This window comes from Copadichromis virginalis, linkage group LG7, assembly GCF_057382275.1.
Source record: "Copadichromis virginalis isolate Kocher_CV1m ecotype Utaka linkage group LG7, C_Virginalis_male_GT1.1, whole genome shotgun sequence".
NCBI lineage: Eukaryota > Metazoa > Chordata > Actinopteri > Cichliformes > Cichlidae > Copadichromis > Copadichromis virginalis.
This window is the reverse complement of record NC_140624.1, coordinates 11,245,892-11,267,920: the sequence shown is the minus strand read 5'-3', so window position 1 is coordinate 11,267,920 and position 22,029 is coordinate 11,245,892. Positions and strand designations below refer to the sequence as shown.

Here is a 22,029-nt window from a genome sequence, read left to right as displayed (position 1 = left end):
TTGTCTGTCAGTGCCTGTATAGACTCTCTGCCTGCTGTGGTTACTGTGCTTTTTCTGTGTAATTGTTTTCTTGTTGCTAGACTTTCTCCACGTCTTTGTGAACATTATCTGGCTGTGGGATTTGAGCCTGTAGTGTCTGCAGCTACGAGAGCTGTGCTTGCTGAAGGCATGATTCTTTGAGAGTTCAGTTTTCAGTGTGCCAGGCTAGCTATTAGTGCAATGCCTGAGGACATCATTCATATTGATTATTTTTACAAACTCATAAATGTCCTTGCTGAGACTCTGAAGCAGAGTGCCTTTTTCAGACGGCTTTAAAAAGACACTTTAAATGTTTTCTACAGTCATTGATTTGAGCTACTTATGTGTTTATGGCATCAAAGGGTTGATGTTGTTGTAAAAGTCCATCAGATTTTGCAAACGTAGTTCCAGTTTCCTACTGAAATAAAAAGACCATGAATGACAATTATTATTAATTACACAAGCCACAAGTACTCAAACCACACATAGGACTAAACAATACACTTGAAATGTCAAAGACTGGGCCTGTACTGGCTAATAGGCTCTATCATTCTGGTGCCTTTAGTTCAGTATTCATGAATTACACAACTGCTGTCAGTTCAAACTATAGAGATAAGGATAGAATTATTTGGAAATATAGTTGGGAAGTATTTCAAGTCCTGTTAAACAGAATAAGGAGTTTTTAACACATTTCCAAACATCCTAGTTTGACTATTGCTAATAGACAGCTGTGTTTTGTGCTGGATAACAGCTTACAGTCATTTACAATCATGTTCCCTGAGCAATCCCAGCCAGCTTTGCTTTGACTAATCTCTCAAATTTCAGTTCACCCCAAAGATTTTCGATGGATTCAATTTCAGGCCAGTTCACTTTGATCTTCTGGACGTAGTTTTTCACCATGTTTTTGGTTGTCATCTTGGAAGACAGAGCGACAACCCAGAACCAGTTTTTCTGCACTGCTGAGTGCTTGAAGTTTTCTTTCAAAATCCTTTATTTGGAAGTAATGAAACTAAATAAAACGTCCAAAGCAAAAACCACCAAGAGGTGTTGTCGTCACAGCCATTAAGATACCAAAGTATTTTTGCACATCTCAAATCATCCATCTATTCATTCATTATTTTAACCACTTAATCGCCACGTAAAGCAGCAAGAAATTTTGAGGAGGGTTGGCCGGACAGGTCACCAGTTCATTATATGGCTTCTCACAGAGATGCAAAGCCTTTCACGCGCAGCCAATTTACATGTCTCTGGCTTTAAATCACCTCTGTTAAGTTTTAGTTCTGAAAAATAAATCAAGTGGTACAATCTTCGTACCACAGCAATTCAAACTTAATCTGCTTTTCCCACTCTTTTGTTAGGACTATATCATTGTTCATATCAACATCTGTTCTTTGTGTGATTAATGCAAAAGAACATATGGTCTGAATAAGCAGAAATATGTCTATGCATATGTGTGCTGTCAGGCCCAGTACATCTTCCTGCACCAAAGTACGCTGGAACTTCTAAACAACAAAGGCAACAGCCAGTCGATATGGTTTGTTAGCTACTCTGCTCTGGAGAAGATGGACTCCCTGGATGCCATGGAAGGTAAATATATGAGGTCATACTTAAAAAAACAAACAAACATGCAGCTCAGTGCTCACCTCACAAGGTTGTATTGCTCTTCAGGTGATGTTGAACTGGAATGGGAGGAGACCACTATGTAAAAAAAACTGACTAAGGAACATCTGTGAGATTTCTTTGGGGGGTTTTGTGCGTCACTGTCACATGACCTGTGGGCAGATCCTGGAGATGGAGAGGTCCATCCCCACAAACCAAAGTAAGAGCAACAGGAGATGAATATCTACACTCAACGATCTGTCTGAAGAACTCCACTCAGTCCACTTCAAAATCTGTTCCGAGCACAGTCGTCTTTATATTGAACCTTTTGAACACTTGTTTCCAAAGACACTGCGAGGGAAAAAAGTGAAGAGCAGGGACAAAGAAGTTCAGAAAGGACAGGAATAAATGAGACATTGTGAGCTGATCGTGAGAGCTCTATCACAAGTGTAAGCCTACAGGTATTTGCACAAATCGATTTCACTGTCTTATTATTATTATGTATTATGTTCATATCATCTGTGTTTTTTTAAGGTAATTGTTTTCAGCCAAAGTAGTGTTGGGGCTTTTCAGTCTCTTTATAACTGTGTTGAGATGTTCGTTATCCTTTCTCAAGAGTGATTTGCAAAATAAAAGAAACAATCAAGACTTTCTCCACTTGACTGTTTCATCAAATGTCTGCACTTTGACGTTGCAGTAGGGAGTTACAAATTAGTGAGTCTTGCTGTTTCAACAAGGGAAGTCTGCAGTAGCTTAATAGCTAACATAACCGTTAAATCCAAGGCTGTGGTTATATATTCACTAAGCACTTTGTTGGAGGCATCATTTCAGCTGCATATTAGCACACACATCAGAAACATTTAAGCATTCGGCTTGAGACGACCTGCGGAGGTTCAAACTGAACATCAGAACGGGGAAGAGGGATGGTTTAAATGACTTTGAATGTGGCATAATTGTTGGTGCCAGACGGGCCTGTCTGATAAAAACTGCTGATCTGCTTGAATTTTTCTGCACAGCCCATCTCTGTGGGTTTGCAGAGGATGGTCTGAAAAAGAAGAAATATCCACTGAGCAGCAGTTCTTTGGGAGAAAAGGCCTTGCTGTTACCAGGCGTTCAGGAGAATAACTCAAATAGCCACTCTTAACAATCAAAGTGTGCAGTGGAGCATCTATGAATGCACCACATGTCAAATCTTGATGTCAAGCCTTGAGGCTACAGCAGCAGAAACTGAGGGCACATGCTCACAAAGACTGGGCAATAGAAAACTGGAAAATACTTTGTTTAATGAGTGTCCGCTTCTCCTGCTGTAGAGTTCAAATTTAGCAAAAACAACTTGAAAACATTGGTCCATCCTGTATTGTATTTACAGCTCAAGTTCGTGTCTCATAATGGTATGAGGGATATTTTCTTGGGACACTTTCAGCCTCTTAGTATCAGCTGAGCACCATGTGTATGTGTGTGTCACAAAGCTCATATCATCTCAAACTGCTTTCTTGACAATGACAATGAGTTCACTCTACTCAGATGGCCTCCACAGTTATCAGATTTCAATCGTGTAGAGCTCATTTGGGGTTTGGTGATTCTTATCATGGATCTTCAACTGACAAATCTGCAGCGACTATGCAATGATATCATGTCAATATGAACCATGATGTCTGAGGAATGCAAAAGGACGCTTTTAAGAGATTACTATTGGCCAAATGATAGCATTATTTCTGTAAATGGTCCCATCTGTAGATATGCGTCTTTTATTACTACAGCACAATTTAGAGCAGTTTTTATGGACAGGTTTGTGCATATGGATCAGGTACCTGCACAAGTCATTGGACCCATCTTTGAGAACCACTACAGCAGACGCATATGACATTCAGACACCTCAGATTCAGTGTTACTTTGGGGGCAGGGGGTTTGGTGGAAGGACCTCTAATGAATGAGTTCAGACCAGGTGTGCTGGAATGACAGCGAAACACCGGTCAGACTGATTTCCCATAAGCTCCTTCATTCCACCATCCTCCCTGCACACCTGCTGCAAATTAATTCATTAGAAAGGCAGAGAGTGCTTCATACACAGACACCGTGGAGACGCAAGACTGAGAGTAAAAACTACTTTATTCTTTCATTCTCTTCAAACAGAAAAATTAGAAATTCTTTTAGTAAACATGTTGATCTTTAAGAAATCTCCTTTATAGAAATATTGTGACGGTGCAGAGATTAATGACAGTGCTCCACAGTGAGGATGCAGATTGGTGCATCTCCATGACAACCACGGAGAAGGCAAGGGGTAAGGGTAGAAAAGAGAAGGGGGGAGAGGGAGTAGAGCAAGAGAGAGAAAGGAGAAAATGACATCAACAAAGCAAACATGCCCTGACAATAATAACGAAAACGTAGACTCAAACTCCTCCTGTGTACTGTAAATGAAAAAAACAAAGCGAACAAAAAAAGCAAACAAAAAAATGTGTCATGCGGTATAGTACAAGTCAGAGTTTACAGTAAACAAAGTGGGGTTACTGACTTGAGAAATCAAGCAGTTTCAAAGGTAAGTCTAAGCTTAAATTTGTTGTTGCTTTGGCAGCCATGTGCATGTTTGCGTGTTTGTGTGATCACATGTGCAGCTGTTTGTTATGCTAGTGCGTGCATGTGTGTGTGTGTGTGTGTGTGTGTGTGTGGCGTGACTTGTGGTGTACTGTACGTATTCACCAATACAGCATAGCCCTTTGCATACCTTTACAGATGACACGCAGCCATCTCTTAATAATCCTGTAGTAACATGACATGGTAATTTAATGGCAAGTGTAGATCTGTAATAATGTCACGTATTCTATAAAAGCTGCCTGTTTTCTGTCTCTTATCACATATAGGACTCCCCCCGATATTAAATGTGAATAATAGTAACTATAATAACTATAATATTCTTTTTTTCTTTTAAACTAGATTTTCTCTGTACAAATACATACGTAGATACACACACTGGGCAAAGCAATCACTTTTTTCAGAATAAATCTATATTATCTATTTACAATATATCCAGTATATTCTGTGGTGCAAAAAGGTACAAGACGTGTTTGGTATGTCTCAGTCGGATGATTCGTGATGTGCTGTACAAACTGGCTCGAAACCATCAAGACAGACGACACGTGAGGAAATCAGTTATTATTCCACGGACATCTTCAGTTTTCCCCCTGATTTAACATTCAGTACACATGTGCATGTCTGCTTATATAATATTTTCATTGCGTAAGGAGAATATAAATAGGTGAGAGGGGAGACGTGGTCTAGTGAGGTGATTTGGGTCAACCCTGTGTAGAGCATTTTACTTCATTTTAATATAGTTTTGGAGGTATAGCTGTAGGAAATCAAGCCTTCTCTTGAGTATGATGGTAGCAGATGGCACTTTGTCTTGTGGTGCTCAAAGCACCAAAAAATACACATCAGAAAATTAGTAGCAATGTGATTTCTAGAAATCAAAATCCAATTTATCAAAAAATAAATAAATAAAGTAAACAAAAAATTCACTTCGGATCGATTCAAATCTTGTTGTGAGCAGTTTTAATGTGTCCACCCTTTAATGGACTGGCTGCCTGTGCGGTGTGCCCTGCCTCTCACCCTTGATCCTGAATATAATAATGGATGGATGCCTACAACTCAAACTCCAGGAAAGTTCGGACAATGTGGAAAATGTCAATAAAAACACAATGCAGTGATTTGAAAATCTCATAAGCACATTAAAAAAACGTGTAAACAAATGTTTAATCTGAGATATTTTATTATTCTAGGAACAATATTACGCTTATTTATAATTTGATGGCAGCAACCCATCTCAAAAAAGTTAAGATGGGATCAACAAAAGGGGAGGAACAGCGTGTAAATATAATACTAAATAAAGGTTAATTGGTCAGTAACATGGCTGGCATCTTAGTGAGGCGGAGTTTCTAAGAAGCAACGATGGCAGAGGTTCACCGACCTGCAAAAAACAACATCTACAAATTGTGGAACACTTTCAGAATATTGTTCCTTAATGTAAAATTGTAAAGATTGTCAATATCTCATCATTAACAGCACAATGGGCCTTCACGCAGCACTGCTTTGAAAACAGGCATGATTCTGTCATACAGTAAATATCACTGCATGGGCTCACAAATACTTCCAGAAATCACTCTCTGTGAACACAAATTGCCATCCACAAATGCAGGTTAAACAACCATAATGTAAAGATGATCTAGAAAATGTGTAGTCTTCTCTGGATCATTTAAAATGGACTAAGGCACAGTGACGCTGCATCCTCTGGATTAAAGAGGATAGGACACCACCACGTCTATCAACAAGACAGTGCTACAGCAGGTGCACTAAACTGCAGAAATATTACAACAACACGGCTTTGCTGACACGGAGGTAAACACGGCCATGTCACAACATTTTTTTTAGATGGATTGCTGCCATTGAATTCCTTATCTTTACATTATGGGGGGGGGGGTTCCCTCAATTTGAACATTTAGTATGTTTTCTATGTTATATTGTAGATAATCATATGGGATTGTGTGATCTGCAAACTGTTGCATTATGTTTTTATTAATTTTTGGGGGGGGGATTGAGTTGTACATCCAACCAAAAAAGTGTTCAGGTACAAAACATTACAGCTCAGCACCGGGACCTCTTATTTACATCCTATCATGGTTATGCCTCTTGTCATAGATGCTTCCTTCTGCCATTTTTTCTACTTTTAGCAGTGCAAGGCAAGTGCTATCTACAGTAACTCCATTACATTCAAAAGAAGGCAGGCATGTCCACAACTGAGCAACTCAAACCAGAAGAAAAAAAAATCTAGATGTAAAAACAGCACTACAAAGCATAAGAAAAACATGTATATTTGATTTTTGGATAACGTTTTCTTTTTAGGTTTCCCTAAATCCAAAGGTAACATCCCTATGCACAAGGCAACCTGTTTGGAGTAAATAGACAGGAGGAGAAAGGCTTCTTTTAGCCTTGGTTAGGATAAATTACCAGCCTGGCTCCCTGTTGCCCATGGGTAAGCAGGCTGAACAAACAGTACAGAAGCACTCTCCCCTCAGTACAACTCAGAGGTGCAGATAAAGTGTTACATGTTGCAATGCAGCAGACTCTTTCCTGAGCTGTGTGAGAGCACAACTTCAGAATCACAGCATACAGATACTGTGAGGATATCTGCTATCTGTTCAATTTTAGAAAATCATGCAACAGTGAAGCACCGAATCATGATTGTCATCAGGATATTAATTTAGGATAGTTTAGTTAGTAGCAGCATCCTTGCTTACTACACTAACTCGTAGGTGGTAGAGACGGTACGGCAATTTATCTTCTTTGCCTTTTTTCACACACACTGATTATGAGTTCCCTAGAAAATGGAGAAACAAATAAGCTGGTGCTCTTGTTTCTTCACATTATGCAGAGATGAAGGAAAATGATTATGGTATAAAGTAGTTAGATTAGCTGCAAAACGATCCCTCACTGAGTGTGGTAATACTGAAAACAGGGAGATGCCATGAACATCAATATCCTCAAAGAAAACAGAATCTTCCCCTTTTTTTTAAGATATGTCATGTCTTTTCAGGGTGCTTTTTTCTGACACTCCAAGCTCACGTACACTTGTTGGATAGGCGACATTTAAAAATGCTAAGTCACCATACACCCAACAGCGTGAAATCCAGACAGACAACAACAGCTGCTACCAGGTGACAGGCTGAAGAGAAAAGAAAGAAGAAAAGTCTTTCAGAAATACCATCAAAGCTACTCCATGTTTAAAAAGCACACAGCCAAGTTAAGACTATAAATAAATTCTGAGGAATGCATTTAAGTCACACAATATAATCTTTACTTTACTTTTTTTTGCACTTCTTTTGTCTTACTATTCAAAGTAAGCTAACTTGTGCTCCAGCATGTGTTTGTTGAGTGTGAGTGTGCGGATCTTGTCTGGCGCAGGGAGTTTGTTACGCAGCTGATGACCTAAACGATGCTGCGGGAGCCGCTGGAGTTGCGCCTGCGGGTAAGAGGCATGGTGTGGTGAAGGGGCATGGGTGAGTCGGGTGGACAGAATTGGTGGGGATGGTTGTAAGGTGGAGGAGGTGGTGGCAAAGGGGGTTGAGGCCCATCTCCCTCTCTGACACGCGCAGGTGTTGACAGGGCCGACTGGATGAGCTGATGGGTGGCCGGGCCTTGGCTGAGGAATGCCTCCATCCGTCCTCGCCCACTCTGGTCCATGACAATCACCTTGACAATCTGCTGGCACTGGATGAGTGTTTCTGGGCGGAGATCTCCGGCCTGGACTGGGCTGAGCAGGGCAGGTGGCGCAGCCAGAGCCAGTGGCGTTGACTCAATGCTGGGCTGGCTCAGCTGATAGGTCTGCAGCCTGTTGTGAATTGACACCTAGTTTAGGAACAGTCAGAGAACGCATGAGGAGTTACCAGCCTGAACGCAGCCTCTACGCAGCCCTCTGGTGTGTTACGCACATGGGCATGCAGGCATGCAGGTAGGTAGTATGTAGAGCGAGCGCATGCAAAACACACACTCTCATTTTCTCTTGATCATCTCTTCGATGATTTAAACTTGAGTTCACATATTTACACGCACCAGCCTAGGAAGAGAAGAGGGTTGCTGGGTAAGACGAGATTTTCTTAAGGAATTATGGTGGGAACCCTTTGGATTTTATGAGTGTCGGAGTGCGACACAGGGAGTGGTCATTGAGTGGCAGACTGATAGGCTGAAAGATAAGGGAGTGCCAGACGAGGAAAGAGGTGACACCGAGGGCGTGGTGTCTCCCTAACACAGTGACTTACAAATCTAAGGGACTGATTGAAAGGGAGGAGAAGGGGGCTGGGAGTACGGGCAAAGGAATAAAACAGAGAAAACATCTTCTTTCACTTCGCCTACTTACAGGAAGGGCTGGTTGTACAGACATGCACACACGTACCCACACACACAACAGACCTTTAACAGTATCAAGCTTATCTGGCTTTGTAGATGTATTCTTGGAGCCAGCCAGGCTTATGGTGGCTTGCAGTGGCTTATACAGTAAGGCTGGCAAGCAGCAATTGATGAGAGAAGGAATGCTATATAGCGAGTAGAGTGGCTGCTCATCTACTCATGAGGCACAGTGAGAGACAGTTTGTAGCACCACTACACCAGAGTCCTCTCAGCATCCTTTGTATCTATGGCTGCATAGTCAGGATGTGCCTCAGGTGGAGCTCTTTTAAAGCAAAGCATAAAGCACACTTTCTTGTCAGGATGAGGCACAGCCCTTGTCCAACCACACACACGCGCACACACACATATAAAAACCACACCCACAGAGCTGCAGACGCAGATACTTACCTGAGGGAGACAAGAGTAGCTTTGGCACTCACCTCTACTGTGTTGTTGTTGCCGGTTTTATCGTACGCATCCTGGCCTGTGGGGGAAAAACAGGCAGATTTCAGCTTCACATACAGAATTTCGAAAATGTCAGAAACAGACTCTCATACAGGCAACTGTCATTCAGTTAAAAAATGGTTCTTGAATATTTTTTTTAAAATACATTTTGCACAGAATCAACTGAACATGTCATGTTTTCATATTTTAATACTACAGTTTTCTCATAACTGGTAATATCCAAATACACCGTATCAGCACAAACGTCTGAGGCATTTGTGCTCAATCACAGCAGTGGACATGTTATGATGTGGGCTTGTTTTGCAGCCACAGGATCTGGGACCTTGCCGTCACTGAGTAAAGCATGAACTTCTCTGTATACCAAAGTTTCTAGAGTTGCTATGAGGCCATCTCTCCAACAGCCAAAACTGGGACATGCAAAAGAAAGCACGTCAGCAAATCTACAACACATTGGCTAACCCAGTCAAATTCCAGACTGCAGATAACACATAACTTTAACATATTTCTGTAAAATATAGTTCTTCAAGATAATGAATCATGGGGTGTACTAAGTTTTTCATATGACTGCAGATCATCTGAAAATTTTTTCCACAACTGTAATTGGCACTCTAGCCTCATCATTAACATATGACATTGGTATCCATCCTCTCTCTGAAAAAGGACCGTGTATTATAATTATTTATTGAATTAGAGACTGTATCAGATCTGAAAGTCTCTAACACCTGTGTACAATGTAAAAATGACAACTGGACAATCTTTTTGAAGCTATTTCTCTGTCTTTCTTTAATATTTCAAAAGTGACAGTGATGGCTTTCTCACCAGCTTTTTCATGTACCTTTTCTCCAAGAACTTGTTCTATTTCCTATATTCCCCTGCAATGTTTGCATTATTATGAGTAATATATTCTGTGTTATGCTGCACAAGCAAAACCAGCACCTGAGGGAGAGCCGTGTCCTGTATGTGCATCCATTTGCCCACCGTTAGTGTGTAAGCCATGTGGCTGGATGCCTTGTTGCCTCTCCAGTTCCCCTACAGCATGAGAAAGGGAAAGTTCAGTGAGCCGTACACAGGTTGATCAGTATTTGTTTACATAGATTTTGCAGATTTTGAGGATTTTCCTCCTTACACTGGATGTGAATCTGTTCCATCTCGTTGACCTCTGCGATTGACTCTCTGAGCTCTTCCGCAAACTTCCTGAGCTCTTCTCCACTTGGAGAGCAGAAACTCACCAGCTGCTTCTTCTCTGAAGTAAACGGGCTCATCATGGTGACACCATGGGCATAGACTGATGAGAAACCCCAACAAAGAGAAACAGAAGTGTTTTTACCATAACTGTGATTGGAAAAACGAATGGATAATCCAATAATCAATACCTAACACAGATAATCTCAGCCTTTCTTTCTTCCTTCCAGTAACCCATAAGCTCTCTCAGTTCACACACCTTTTCTATTATCTTTCCAGATGGATTTAGTGAATTATTTGTGTTTATAGATTCTCAGAGCTTCACCAAGTTCACAAACCTTACTCGATGATGCACCCGAGGACTCAAATGTTGATAGGAGATTGACAGCACACATAAGAGATTGACAGTAAGATGCTCTTGTAGAACATAGACAACATCTTGATGAATGTACAAGCAAAATGCTCTTTCTTTAAAAACTTAAAAAGACTAAATCTTAAAAAGAATAAAAATATATCCTTCAGGATATCTGCTGTAACACTGACAACAGCGTGTTAACACTGGTATACTGGTGAGTGCTTGGCAGTTCCTTAAAGTATGGATCCTGACACTGACATTGACAGACAACACTGCTGTGGATGGCTCAGCATTTTTCAGCACAGGGTGAAACTGCACTGGCAATAAATTGCTGCAGTGTAAAATGGCAGCTTACATTCATTGCTGAAGAGGTGAAACTGCATTCCTAGGAGACCCATAGCTTTACAGAAGGTGTATGAAGCAGAGCTTTTCTTCTTGGGACATAGCTTCAGGATCTAGAGACACACAACACGGAAATATGGTTGGTTGCATTTGGGCACATACTACATGTTCTGAAATGGTTTCTAGTGCTTTTTAATGGTTTTTAAATGTTAAAATCTTACCAACAGTAGGTCATTGAAAAGGAAGACCTCTCTCTGGAGCTGAGACAGTTTCTGTTTGTGAGGTTTGTTGGCATCAGGCACCTCAAACAGACGACAGCAGCACACTAGACGTCTGTGGGGCACGGCGAGAATCTGGACAAGGTTAAAGAGATGAAGATGACAGCTAGCACAGAGCAGGGGATGGGCTGCAGCAAAATAATCCGTGATATAAGATAAAGAAGATTGTACAAAAAAAGGGCAGACAGCTCTCTCAAAAGACAAAAGGAAATGCAGGACTTGCACAAAAACGTGGCTATTACTCACAGTTTTTAGGCCCAGGATTGACTGCTCCACACGGCTCACATAGGTGACATGGTCTTCATTTGAGCGGAGCTCTCTCTGCTGGATCCTTTCATAAATACCTGCAACCATCTCTCTGGGGATGTCCGCTCCATCATCCACACCTGAAAGAAATGAAGGGTTCATGCAATGCATGAGTAGCCACCATACACATTTTAACAGATAGGTTTAACCCCTCCCCCCACAACCACCGCCAGCAAAACAGATTCAGACACAACATCAAATCTGACTAAATTATAACCTGTCTTTATTATAAACTGTCTTTACTTGTTGGTTGGCTTATGTGATGGCCAAAGATGAATATATAACCCTTTCATGCATTGTGGCCACTACAGTGGACAGCTATTCAAAGGCTGTTTTCTTGTATTTGTATCAATGTTTATGGTATGCTTGCACATAAACCACTACATTGGACACTGATGTGTCATTCCATACCCTGCCACCCACTGGTCACCCAGTGGGCTGACTAAGTGGATGTGTAAAAGAAAACTCTTTGAAAATTACATGTTTAAAAAATGAAGTTCAAAAATCTTTTTTCATGCCTAAAAATACTTAAGAAAAAACCCTCACTGAGGTTGTCATAACTCATGTATGAAAGGGTTAATTTGGTTGGCCGTTCTCTACCCCCTTTTTTTGCACACTTACATCATATGTAAAATATCTCACCACCGTTGCAACAGTTATTGACTGTTGCATGCACTGTGCATGCAGCTTTGCACATTTGTACATTCAAGGCCATAGTTTAAAACAATATATACACAGTCCTTGTTTATTCCTGCAAAACTGAACATTGTCCTTGGTCAATGTGACAAAATAAATTACATTAGAAAGGTGACATCACCTTTGATATCCAGATTGAAGAGGAGATATCCACAAATGGTACGAGAGGAGATAACACAGGAATAGTATCAAGAGCACAGAGAAAGTCAGAGAATGGGGGGGAAAAAATCCATTTTTTGATTTTTGGGTTGATTTCAGACAGTGAAGTCAATACTTGAAATCAGATACCAGATAACAGTTCTTTAGGCTGGAAATTAAATAAGCATCTCAAAAGTTTTAATTACTCACAGACTTGACTGTGACTCATTCTAATGTGCAAATTAATGGAAGTATTAGAGGGAAAAACACACAGAGGAAGTTAATGGGTGTCTTGAGATTGAGTGTAAACTTAACAATCTGAATTTCAAACTGTGTGACTGTATCACTTTTACCCAACATTTTAATGCCAAATTAGTTTTATTCCTTTGTAGGATCTGAAGCTGTGAAATCAGAAAATGTGCCGTTATCGCAGCGTGTGTGTGCTGACATTGTATCCTGGCAGTTGTTCCACTATCACTGTGGAGCAGCACACTCAGCTGTAGAAGATAATATGAAGGAAAAATATGTAATGACTGAGAAATAGATTTTTCTGTTAACTAAAGGCACAAATAACAGTGAAATCCTTTTTCCTTAGGCCATTGTTGCCGTTAATATATGAATCTGCTGAACCTTTGGATGGAGACTAGAGATGGACCGATCCGATATTATGTATCGGTATCGGTCCGATACTGACCTAAATTACTGGATCGGATATCGGAGAAAAATAAAAAATTTAATCCGATCCATTAAATATCACGAAAGCACCTCACAAAACTTGCAACACGCCGTAACTCACCTCAGAACGTTAGCACGTCGGAGCAGTATGCATCACGTGATAGAGCGGCTGTGGCATGCGGGACCTGTCGGTGGTCTGGATAGCATGTGGAGCTTCGCTAGCAACCCGGCATTTCATCTCCGACAAAGTTATCCCCGAGAGAAGTAAAGCAAGTGTGTAAGTCCATCTCTGAATGTTTGTAAAGCATTCCTGCGTTAAGCTTACCAAACGATATATGGAGCGACTGCCTCTTCTTGCTGCTACTTCAATCATGAAACTGCTTAACGATCAGCTGATCGGCTTTTCTGTCGGCGAGTCCGTCTCTCTGGTTTGTTTTTGGCCCACTTTGCACCAGAAAGAGGAAACCATCGGCTGAACAACAGCAGCACGTTTAAGCTTGATAAGCTGTTGTTAGAATTTATTTAATATTACTTTCTACTCCAGGATCTTTTTCTACGTAGCTGACGCTGGTAACTGTGCAGGGGCGGATCTAGCAAAGTTTAGCCAGGGGGGCCGATAGGGCATGAACAGGGAAAAGGGGGCACAAAGACATACTTTTCTTTCTTATTCTCATTTAAAATGTCTACCTTTTAATAAATAATTATCCGAATCTTACACCCAAAGTTTTAATTTGATGTAAAATGAATAGAAGTCCATTACTGTATATAGTGACTATTAAGTCTAATATATATATACCCTAGTAAGCTATAGTACTTTTTCCTTTGGGAAGGTACCATCTGTGCAGTCTGCAATTTTGTTGAAGAAAGATGTTGAATCTATTTAATATTTCTTGAAAAATAATTGATTTCTGTGCATTTTTTTTTCACACTGCATCAAATTAAGGTTGATTACGTTGATTAAGCATCATGAGGTGGAGTGTGAGGGGTGGTTCCCTATTTTTTATTTATTTATTTTTGTTGTTGCTGGGAGTTGGAACCCTATTAGTTAGGTTGCTTAATATTTACGCTAAGTACTCTTTAAAATACCAGAATAGGGAGGATGGTGTAGGTTTAAGTTTATTAGATTGATCAGTATTGCTGAACTATGAAATATTTTTTTTTTTGCATATAGGTATAACAGAATAGCTTTAGTGTAGTTGTTGTTTTAAACTTGAGTATGAACTTATACAAAATGCAGCAAGATATTTAAAAAAAAACAGTTTTGTTGATTAAAAAACACTATATCGGATTCATATCGGTATCGGCAGATATCCAAATTTATGATATCGGTATCGGTATCGGACATAAAAAAAGTGGTATCGTGCCATCTCTAATGGAGACAACATTCAGAGCTATGGGAAGCTCAGCCGCGGCGATGAGTTGCTTCTGGAAAACCAAGCTCAAATCATTAAATCTCACGCTAAGTGAGCCTCAATTAAATGGGCCGCCGCCACGGCCTCTGGGGCAGCGCTCCGAGTCAAGGATATCAGGAATCTCTTCCCGCACTGATGATGGTTTCCTTGATGGTACCGAGCATAGGCAGCCAACCACAGCCTCTTTGAGTAATTTACTTCAGTTCAAGAAGCTGTCACTCACGGGCCTGATAGTGAGGTTGAAGTGAGGTCGATAAGAGAGTGCCTGCTGTAAAATTTTGACTTCCCCTGCCATCTGCTCTCTTTTTCATCTTCACCGTCATTCTTTCCACCACACCAATCCACTGTGAGTGATCTACAGTAGAGGGGCACGTATGTATAAACAAGTTTACTATTTATAACCAGTGCTCGTGCCCTTCTGATAAAACCACTTGCTATAAATGTTGAAACATGTCTGCAGCTCATTATGCCAGCTCTGCCCACAGGGACAGTTAGCTCTCGCATGGCACGTAGAGTAAAACCTGTAGAAAAATACTCTCTGCCTCGCAGTTTGAGCACATTCTTACCTCTTAGGTTGCGTATGAAGTCATCAAGGCCCATTTTTCGCTGGGGTTTGATGTTGGGCGAGTACATATCAGTGTTGAGGAGGACGACAGCAAAGGCCAGAATAAATATGGTGTCTGGATTGTGAAACTGCTGCACCACGTCAGGATTACACATACAGTACCTCTGACTGTGGAGGACAAAAAGGAGTTATATTTTTATATTTTTTTCAGTGGAGGTCACACACTTCTCTGTTATGTATTTGAAAGCAGAGAACATTAAGCATTGCTGACGCAACAATACTGAAATCCTGTTTATTAGTCAGACAGAATCCTGAGGAGTATTATTTCTTTTGACGGGATAGATTGAGGTGAATTTTTTCTAACAGAATGGCATTGCTACGTGTTTGCAAGACACCACAATTTTGTTGTCATAACAAAAACATCACAAAAATGTAATGCCAGATTTTAATACTTGTGTTCACTGCAGTGTGTTAAAAATGTCCTAGCAGCACAGAAATACATGGAAAAACTAAATGAAAAAACAAGATGATAATGATGATGACGTGAAATCACACTCAGATGCCAAGTTATTACATACACATGGATAATATTCATGCAGCATGACGTCAAAGTCCTGTTATGGCTATTTTTAACTTGCATTCATGCAATGTAATACGATGCATGGCTTTTTGATTTGGTGAGCCTATCGTGCACTCGTCAAGTGTAAAATTAACAAACAACATAAGAAATATATGCTCTGTGTTTATATATTTGTGTATGTGGATTTCTTACAAATACGGTGCTGTGCAAAAGTCTTGAGCCACCCCTCATTTCTTCTTTTGGTGCAAAGAAAATGGGAAATATGTGTAGGTGAAATGGGCAAGCACGAATGCAAAAACAGCACATGATTCAAAAACAGGGTTTCTGACAAGCTTGAAGGTCAATATTTAGAATAATCGCCTTTATTCTTCAAAATTGCCGCACTCTCTTTGGCAAGCTTTCTTGTAATTTCTTTAAGTAGTCTTCAAGATTAGTGCTTCATGCTTCTTGAAGGATATTCGAAGCTCTTCTTTAGATTTTGTCTGCCTCTTGTTTTGTTCTCTGTCAAGATGATCCCACACTGCTTTAGTAATGTTGAGAACCACACTCTGGGCAGGCTGTTAATTCATGACTGGTAGTGTTACATGTTATGTTTTTCTACCCAGGTATGTTTTTATTGCATTGAAATTGGAAACACTGCCAGGCTGAAAAGTACACGTTGTATGTCAGATGCTTTCCAGACAGTATTTTATGGTGGATGAAAATCTAATTGTACTTTTCTATGTTTATAATTTCATCAAGTTTTAGAAGATCCTAAACAAACCATGACAGAGCCTCCACCGTGTTTTACAGATGGCTGTAGACGCTCGCAGTTGTATCTCTCTCCTGACCTCTGTACAATTAACAATAATATGAACCAAATGTCAAATTTGGATTCATCACTCTACAAGGCCTGCAGCCACTGATTTTCAGTCCAGTTCTTGGGTAATTTGCCACACCTCAAACTTTTCTTCCTGTTTTCCTTCCTTAAGAATGGCTTCTTGACAGCCATCCTTCCACTGAGACCATTTCTAATGATGCTCAGCAGTCAGGTTCACCGCTCAGGGCTTGTGTCAGTTCTTTTCTGAATTTTTCCTATTTCCTGGAAAAAAAACTTTCAGATAGTGTTCAGTTGCTGTAGACTGATCAATTGGTTCTTTGATAGGTCACCTGTGATGTGAAGACAGAAAACCGATTCATCCCTTGAGTTTTGTGCTTGAGGTGCATTTTTATGGCTTAATGACTGAAAATGAAAGTGGTCATTTACAAGGACTGAACTGAAAATGAGTGAAAAAGCAGTACTCATATTCAAAGAAAAACTTTGAAAGACCTTCTAAAAACATGGGGAACTATTGACTAGCTCGAGACCACTTTAAAAAAATTTAAAAAGCGGTTGGGTTCCCTGGCAGCAAAATATGAAGAAGGAAAAGGTGGCTTGAGACTTTGGCACAGTTATTTACACACACACTAACACACAAACACACACACACACACACACACACACGCATACAACTGATTGGTGAGTTCATGCTATATAAAAAAAAATCAGGACATCTTTAAGAGAGATGCTTGCATACTGATCTAGTTGTAAAGACAGTAGATTCCTGCTGTAATTTGAAGATAGATAATTCTCTTTCTAATCTCACTAATTAACTTTAGCTCAAATGTGAAAGCCGTCACTCCACCATATATGAAAGACAGGACAGCAGAGAAATTTGACAGTGCAATACAGCTAAGAAAATTCTCCCCATTTTGTTTAGGAACCAGAGATGCTGCATTTGGACTTGCTTTGACCCATTGGTGCCCATAGCCTTCACAAACTCTCACTTCCACCCCTCCTTCTTCCACAGCTCTTTCCTTCTCTTTCTTACTGTCACTTACACTTACACAGTGGGCCATTTCAGTGGCGGGAGGCTTTTATCTTTGCAGTCAGGCACGATGCAGACACGGAGAGGGGCTGCTCTGCTCTAGAGGACTATGCACTTGGAAGAGCGTATGCAATCAAGAGGTCACATCTGAGACCGGTGCAACCAGAAAGCCATTTCTCACATTCCAAACCAGAACTGAAGTCAGAGGAGTCAGTGAGTATTAATCACGCTGTACAGTTCAGAAGAAATGCCTTTGTTTGAGAGAGACTAGATCCTGCTCGTCTCAAACTCCTTTGCAGATAGAACAGGCACCCGCACATAGATACAAAACCACAGACTCACAGATGAATCTGTATCAGCAGACTTGCCAACTTCTGCAAAAAATGAATCAAAGACTGAATTCAAGGCAAGCTCTGCTGTATCTGTGAGCGTATGCATGCAAATGGGCATGTGCATGGATGTGAAAGTGCATATGGGGCGATCGTGGCTCAAGAGTTAGGAGTTCGCCTTGTAATCGGAAGGTTGCCGGTTCGAGCCCTGGCTCGGACAGTCTCGGTCGTTGTGTCCTTGGGCAAGACACTTCACCCGTTGCCTACTGGTGGTGGTCAGAGGGCCCGGTGGCGCCAGTGTCCGGCAGCCTCGCCTCTGTCAGTGCGCCCCAGGGTGGCTGTGGCTACAATGTAGCTTGCCATCACCAATGTGTGAATGGGTGGATGACTGGATATGTAAAGCGCTTTGGGGTCCTTAGGGACTAGTAAAGCGCTATATAAATACAGGCCATTTACCATTTACCATATGTGTGCATGTTTTCTCAGTGAGTGAGCAAACAGTTGACTAAATCGGTAGTGGTAAGCATGAGCGTGTATTTCTGTTTCATTCACACATTTTCAACCACACATCTCCGTCTTATGTAACCAGTTTATTTAAACACTAGCTCTGATCGCTTATCTTCATATCTGCATATAAAAGTTGCATGCCAGCTGGCACAAATACCACTTTGTATAAAAGAACTGCTTTCGACAAGAGTACAACACGCTTCAAACAGATGACATAACAAGTGTTACATAACAGATATGGTAGTGGATGTCTGGCAGTCCCGATAAAGCCCGCTCATTTCTGACCTAAACTCCCAGCTCCAGAAAGTGTGGTCTCAGATCACTGATGACTTTATAATCTGCACCCAGAGGCTCAGTATGTATGATTGAGTGTTTCTGTGATTAACTGATGACCGCAGTGGGTGTTCTGATTGGCCCTCAAATCAGAATCAGAGAGGGGAAGTGTCATGACTGCTCCCTTTCCTCTCTTCCCTCACCACCTCTTGTTTGGAATAAGAACACTTTTCTTATTAATGGATAGGCCGGGGATTCTGTACTTTTCACATTATCTAAAATCTAGAATCTAAAAAACGTCTCAATCCAAAATAAATAAATAAATAAATAAATAAGTGGTGCTTGCTGTCAGTGTAGCCAAACCCCCCATAAACAGTAGTGTCTTAATCAGTGTCATAGACATGCAGTGTTTCCCTAGATGTGCTAAAGACACTTTGATCAAGCCACATTTTTGCACTGGATCAAATGTTCCTTCACTTACAATCGTGGGCATTAATTCAACAGTGAGTCATCTTATGTTAACTGTACTATTTTTTCTACTTACAATATGATATTCTTCATTGATGTGATGTTAATTTGTATAAATAATTAAAGACAAACAGAAAAGAAGGTGTACGTTTAAATTACAAACTGAAAAACAGAAATCAAAAACGTGATTACTCATCTCATTTCCAGGTTAACTGAATAACACACCCACAAATTACCCTGTAAAAACCGGAACTGACTCAGCTCTGTCCTTGGTTGTGTCTCGTGCAACATGAGGTTAGAAATATTACCCCTCACAGCAGAGCATCCGGTTAGAGCTTTTCTTTGAAAAATGCTGCCTAGAACACTCTTTAAAGGATGCTCTAAATCTCAGGAGTCACTTCTGTATTAAATGAATATTAAAATCTTTTCAATGGGGTCAAGATCATGTGTATATGCTCTGAACCAGAACACTATTTATGGAAAACTCTTCTTCAAAAATGCCCAAACAGTACATACAAGACAGGAATGGTTTCGAAGAAGAAAACCACTGTCGACAACATGGCACAAAAACAGCAAAACTGAGAAAATAACATCAATGAATTCTAGCACATTCTTTGGTTAAAAGAAAAGCAAAATAAATGCATTTGTAGATGATACAGATAGATCCTGCATGCCTGATGTCAATAAGGCAAGAAATACCACAGTGGCTGAAGAGCACCAACAGTGAAACATGGATGTAGGCGTAGGCTGATATGGGAATGCATGAGTGCACAAGCTTGTAGGGGAGATGACATTTACAGATGGCTCTATGAATGCATCTTTATATACCCAAAGACTGAAAGAAAAGACGACTCGCAGTCTTGAAAGGACAGGTCAGAGAAAAAACGATCAGTTTTAAAGGAAGAAGTGAATGCATGGCTATATATATATATATATATATATATATATATATATATATTTCCCTAACTTGAATGTAGGATAACTCATTTGGAATATTTTGCAAAGGATAGCAGCACAGCAAAATCCCTCCAGCAACGAGAGCTGAAAAAAATAACTTGTGAGAAATGGCAGAACAGTTCTCTACAGATTTGGGACAGAATGGTATCCTCCGTGTCCAGGAGGAATGAATCTGTCAGCACAAATGTTATACAACAGGCAGATAGAAAATATATTTTTAAAAAAAAGAAAGAAAGAAAAGAAATCACTAATTGAAGTTGTACTTACTTGTTCTTGCACTGAAAGACATGCTGTATTTCTGGCATGCTTACATTAGCCATGCTAGCAGTATTGTATATCAGCAGTTTTCATGAAACTGCGCTGTTCCAAAAAATAGTAATGTCAAAGTGTCTTACTGTATATTTTACAGTTTTGTACTGTCTTTCTAGAATATCATTAAATTTACATAAGTACACTGTGATTTTACATGTCAAAGGTAAAATAACTGTAAATATAGTAAAACATAATTTACTTGTTTTTTTAAATATATTTTTTTGTACATACAGTGGGGCAAAAAAGTATTTAGTCAGCCACCGATTGTGCAAGTTCCCCCACCTAAAATGATGACAGAGGTCAGTAATTTGCACCAGAGGTACACTTCAACTGTGAGAGACAGAATGTGAAAAAAAAATCCATGAATCCACATGGTAGGATTTGTAAATAATTTATTCGTAAATCAGGGTGGAAAATAAGTATTTGGTCAATAACAAAAATACAACTCAATACTTTGTAACATAACCTTTGTTGGCAATAACAGAGGTCAAACGTTTACTATAGGTCTTTACCAGGTTTGCACACACAGTAGCTGGTATTTTGGCCCATTCCTCCATGCAGATCTTCTCGAGAGCAGTGATGTTTTGGGGCTGTCGCCGAGCAACACGGACTTTCAACTCCCGCCACAGATTTTCTATGGGGTTGAGGTCTGGAGACTGGCTAGGCCACTCCAGGACTTTCAAATGCTTCTTACGGAGCCACTCCTTTGTTGCCCGGGCGGTGTGTTTTGGATCATTGTCATGTTGGAAGACCCAGCCTCGTTTCATCTTCAAAGTTCTCACTGATGGAAGGAGGTTTTAGCTCAAAATCTCACGATACATGGCCCCATTCATTCTGTCCTTAACACGGATCAGTCGTCCTGTCCCCTTGGCAGAAAAACAGCCCCATAGCATGATGTTTCCACCCCCATGCTTCACAGTAGGTATGGTGTTCTTGGGATGCAACTCAGTATTCTTCTTCCTCCAAACACGACGAGTTGAGTTGATACCAAAAAGTTCTACTTTGGTTTCATCTGACCACATGACATTCTCCCAATCCTCTGCTGTATCATCCATGTGCTCTCTGGCAAACTTCAGACGGGCCTGGACATGCACTGGCTTCAGCAGCGGAACACGTCTGGCACTGCGGGATTTGATTCCCTGCCGTTGTAGTGTGTTACTGATGGTGACCTTTGTTACTTTGGTCCCAGCTCTCTGCAGGTCATTCACCAGGTCCCCCCGTGCGGAGTTTGGAGTCTGACTGTTTGAGGCTGTGGACAGGTGTCTTTTATACAGATGATGAATTCAAACAGGTGCCATTCATACAGGTAACGAGTGGGGGACAGAAAAGCGTCTTACAGAAGACGTTACAGGTCTGTGAGAGCCAGAGATTTTCCTTGTTTGAGGTGACCAAATACTTATTTTCCACCCTGATTTACGAATAAATTCTTTACAAATCCTACCATGTGGATTCATGGATTTTTTTTCACATTCTGTCTCTCACAGTTGAAGTGTACCTCTGGTGCAAATTACTGACCTCTGTCATCATTTTAAGTGGGGGAACTTGCACAATCGGTGGCTGACTAAATACTTTTTTGCCCCACTGTATGCATATTTAGATTGTAAAAATACATTCAGAAATGTATCATAATTTCACAAATATTTGTCTGTTATGTGAGAGAATGATCTGTTAAATTCAAATGTAATACTATGGAAAAATTGAAAATTAATGAGAACAATAATAATTAAAGGAGTATTTGAATTATAATTTTGCTGAAAATTTCATGTCATCTAGGATGGATGTTGGGACACAT

At 40.4% G+C, this 22,029-nt stretch overlaps 2 protein-coding genes across 3 annotated transcripts in view; one reads left to right on the top strand and one right to left on the bottom strand.

Moving 5' to 3' along the window:
• The window catches only part of ptprq (protein tyrosine phosphatase receptor type Q), a 44,115-nt gene extending 41,858 nt beyond the window's left edge, over positions 1-2,257 (top strand). Inside the window, exons 61-62 of the mRNA XM_085465266.1 lie at positions 1,482-1,605; positions 1,687-2,257. Coding sequence (XP_085321392.1) covers positions 1,482-1,605; positions 1,687-1,724 — 162 coding nt within the window. The 3' untranslated portion in view covers positions 1,725-2,257. The remainder of the gene's footprint in view (positions 1-1,481; positions 1,606-1,686) is intronic.
• Positions 2,258-3,708: 1,451 nt separating this feature from the next.
• Positions 3,709-22,029, bottom strand: part of iqsec3b (IQ motif and Sec7 domain ArfGEF 3b) — a 37,416-nt gene continuing 19,095 nt past the window's right edge. The window contains exons 8-15 of one of the 2 annotated variants that reach the window (XM_085461712.1): positions 14,966-15,132; positions 11,419-11,558; positions 11,116-11,247; positions 10,908-11,007; positions 10,142-10,300; positions 9,952-10,044; positions 8,991-9,034; positions 3,709-8,013 (exon numbers count right to left, since the gene is read on the bottom strand). In XM_085461712.1, coding sequence (XP_085317838.1) covers positions 7,594-8,013; positions 8,991-9,034; positions 9,952-10,044; positions 10,142-10,300; positions 10,908-11,007; positions 11,116-11,247; positions 11,419-11,558; positions 14,966-15,132 — 1,255 coding nt within the window. In that variant the 3' untranslated portion in view covers positions 3,709-7,593. The remainder of the gene's footprint in view (positions 8,014-8,990; positions 9,035-9,951; positions 10,045-10,141; positions 10,301-10,907; positions 11,008-11,115; positions 11,248-11,418; positions 11,559-14,965; positions 15,133-22,029) is intronic. The other variant, XM_085461714.1, reaches the window with a different exon arrangement.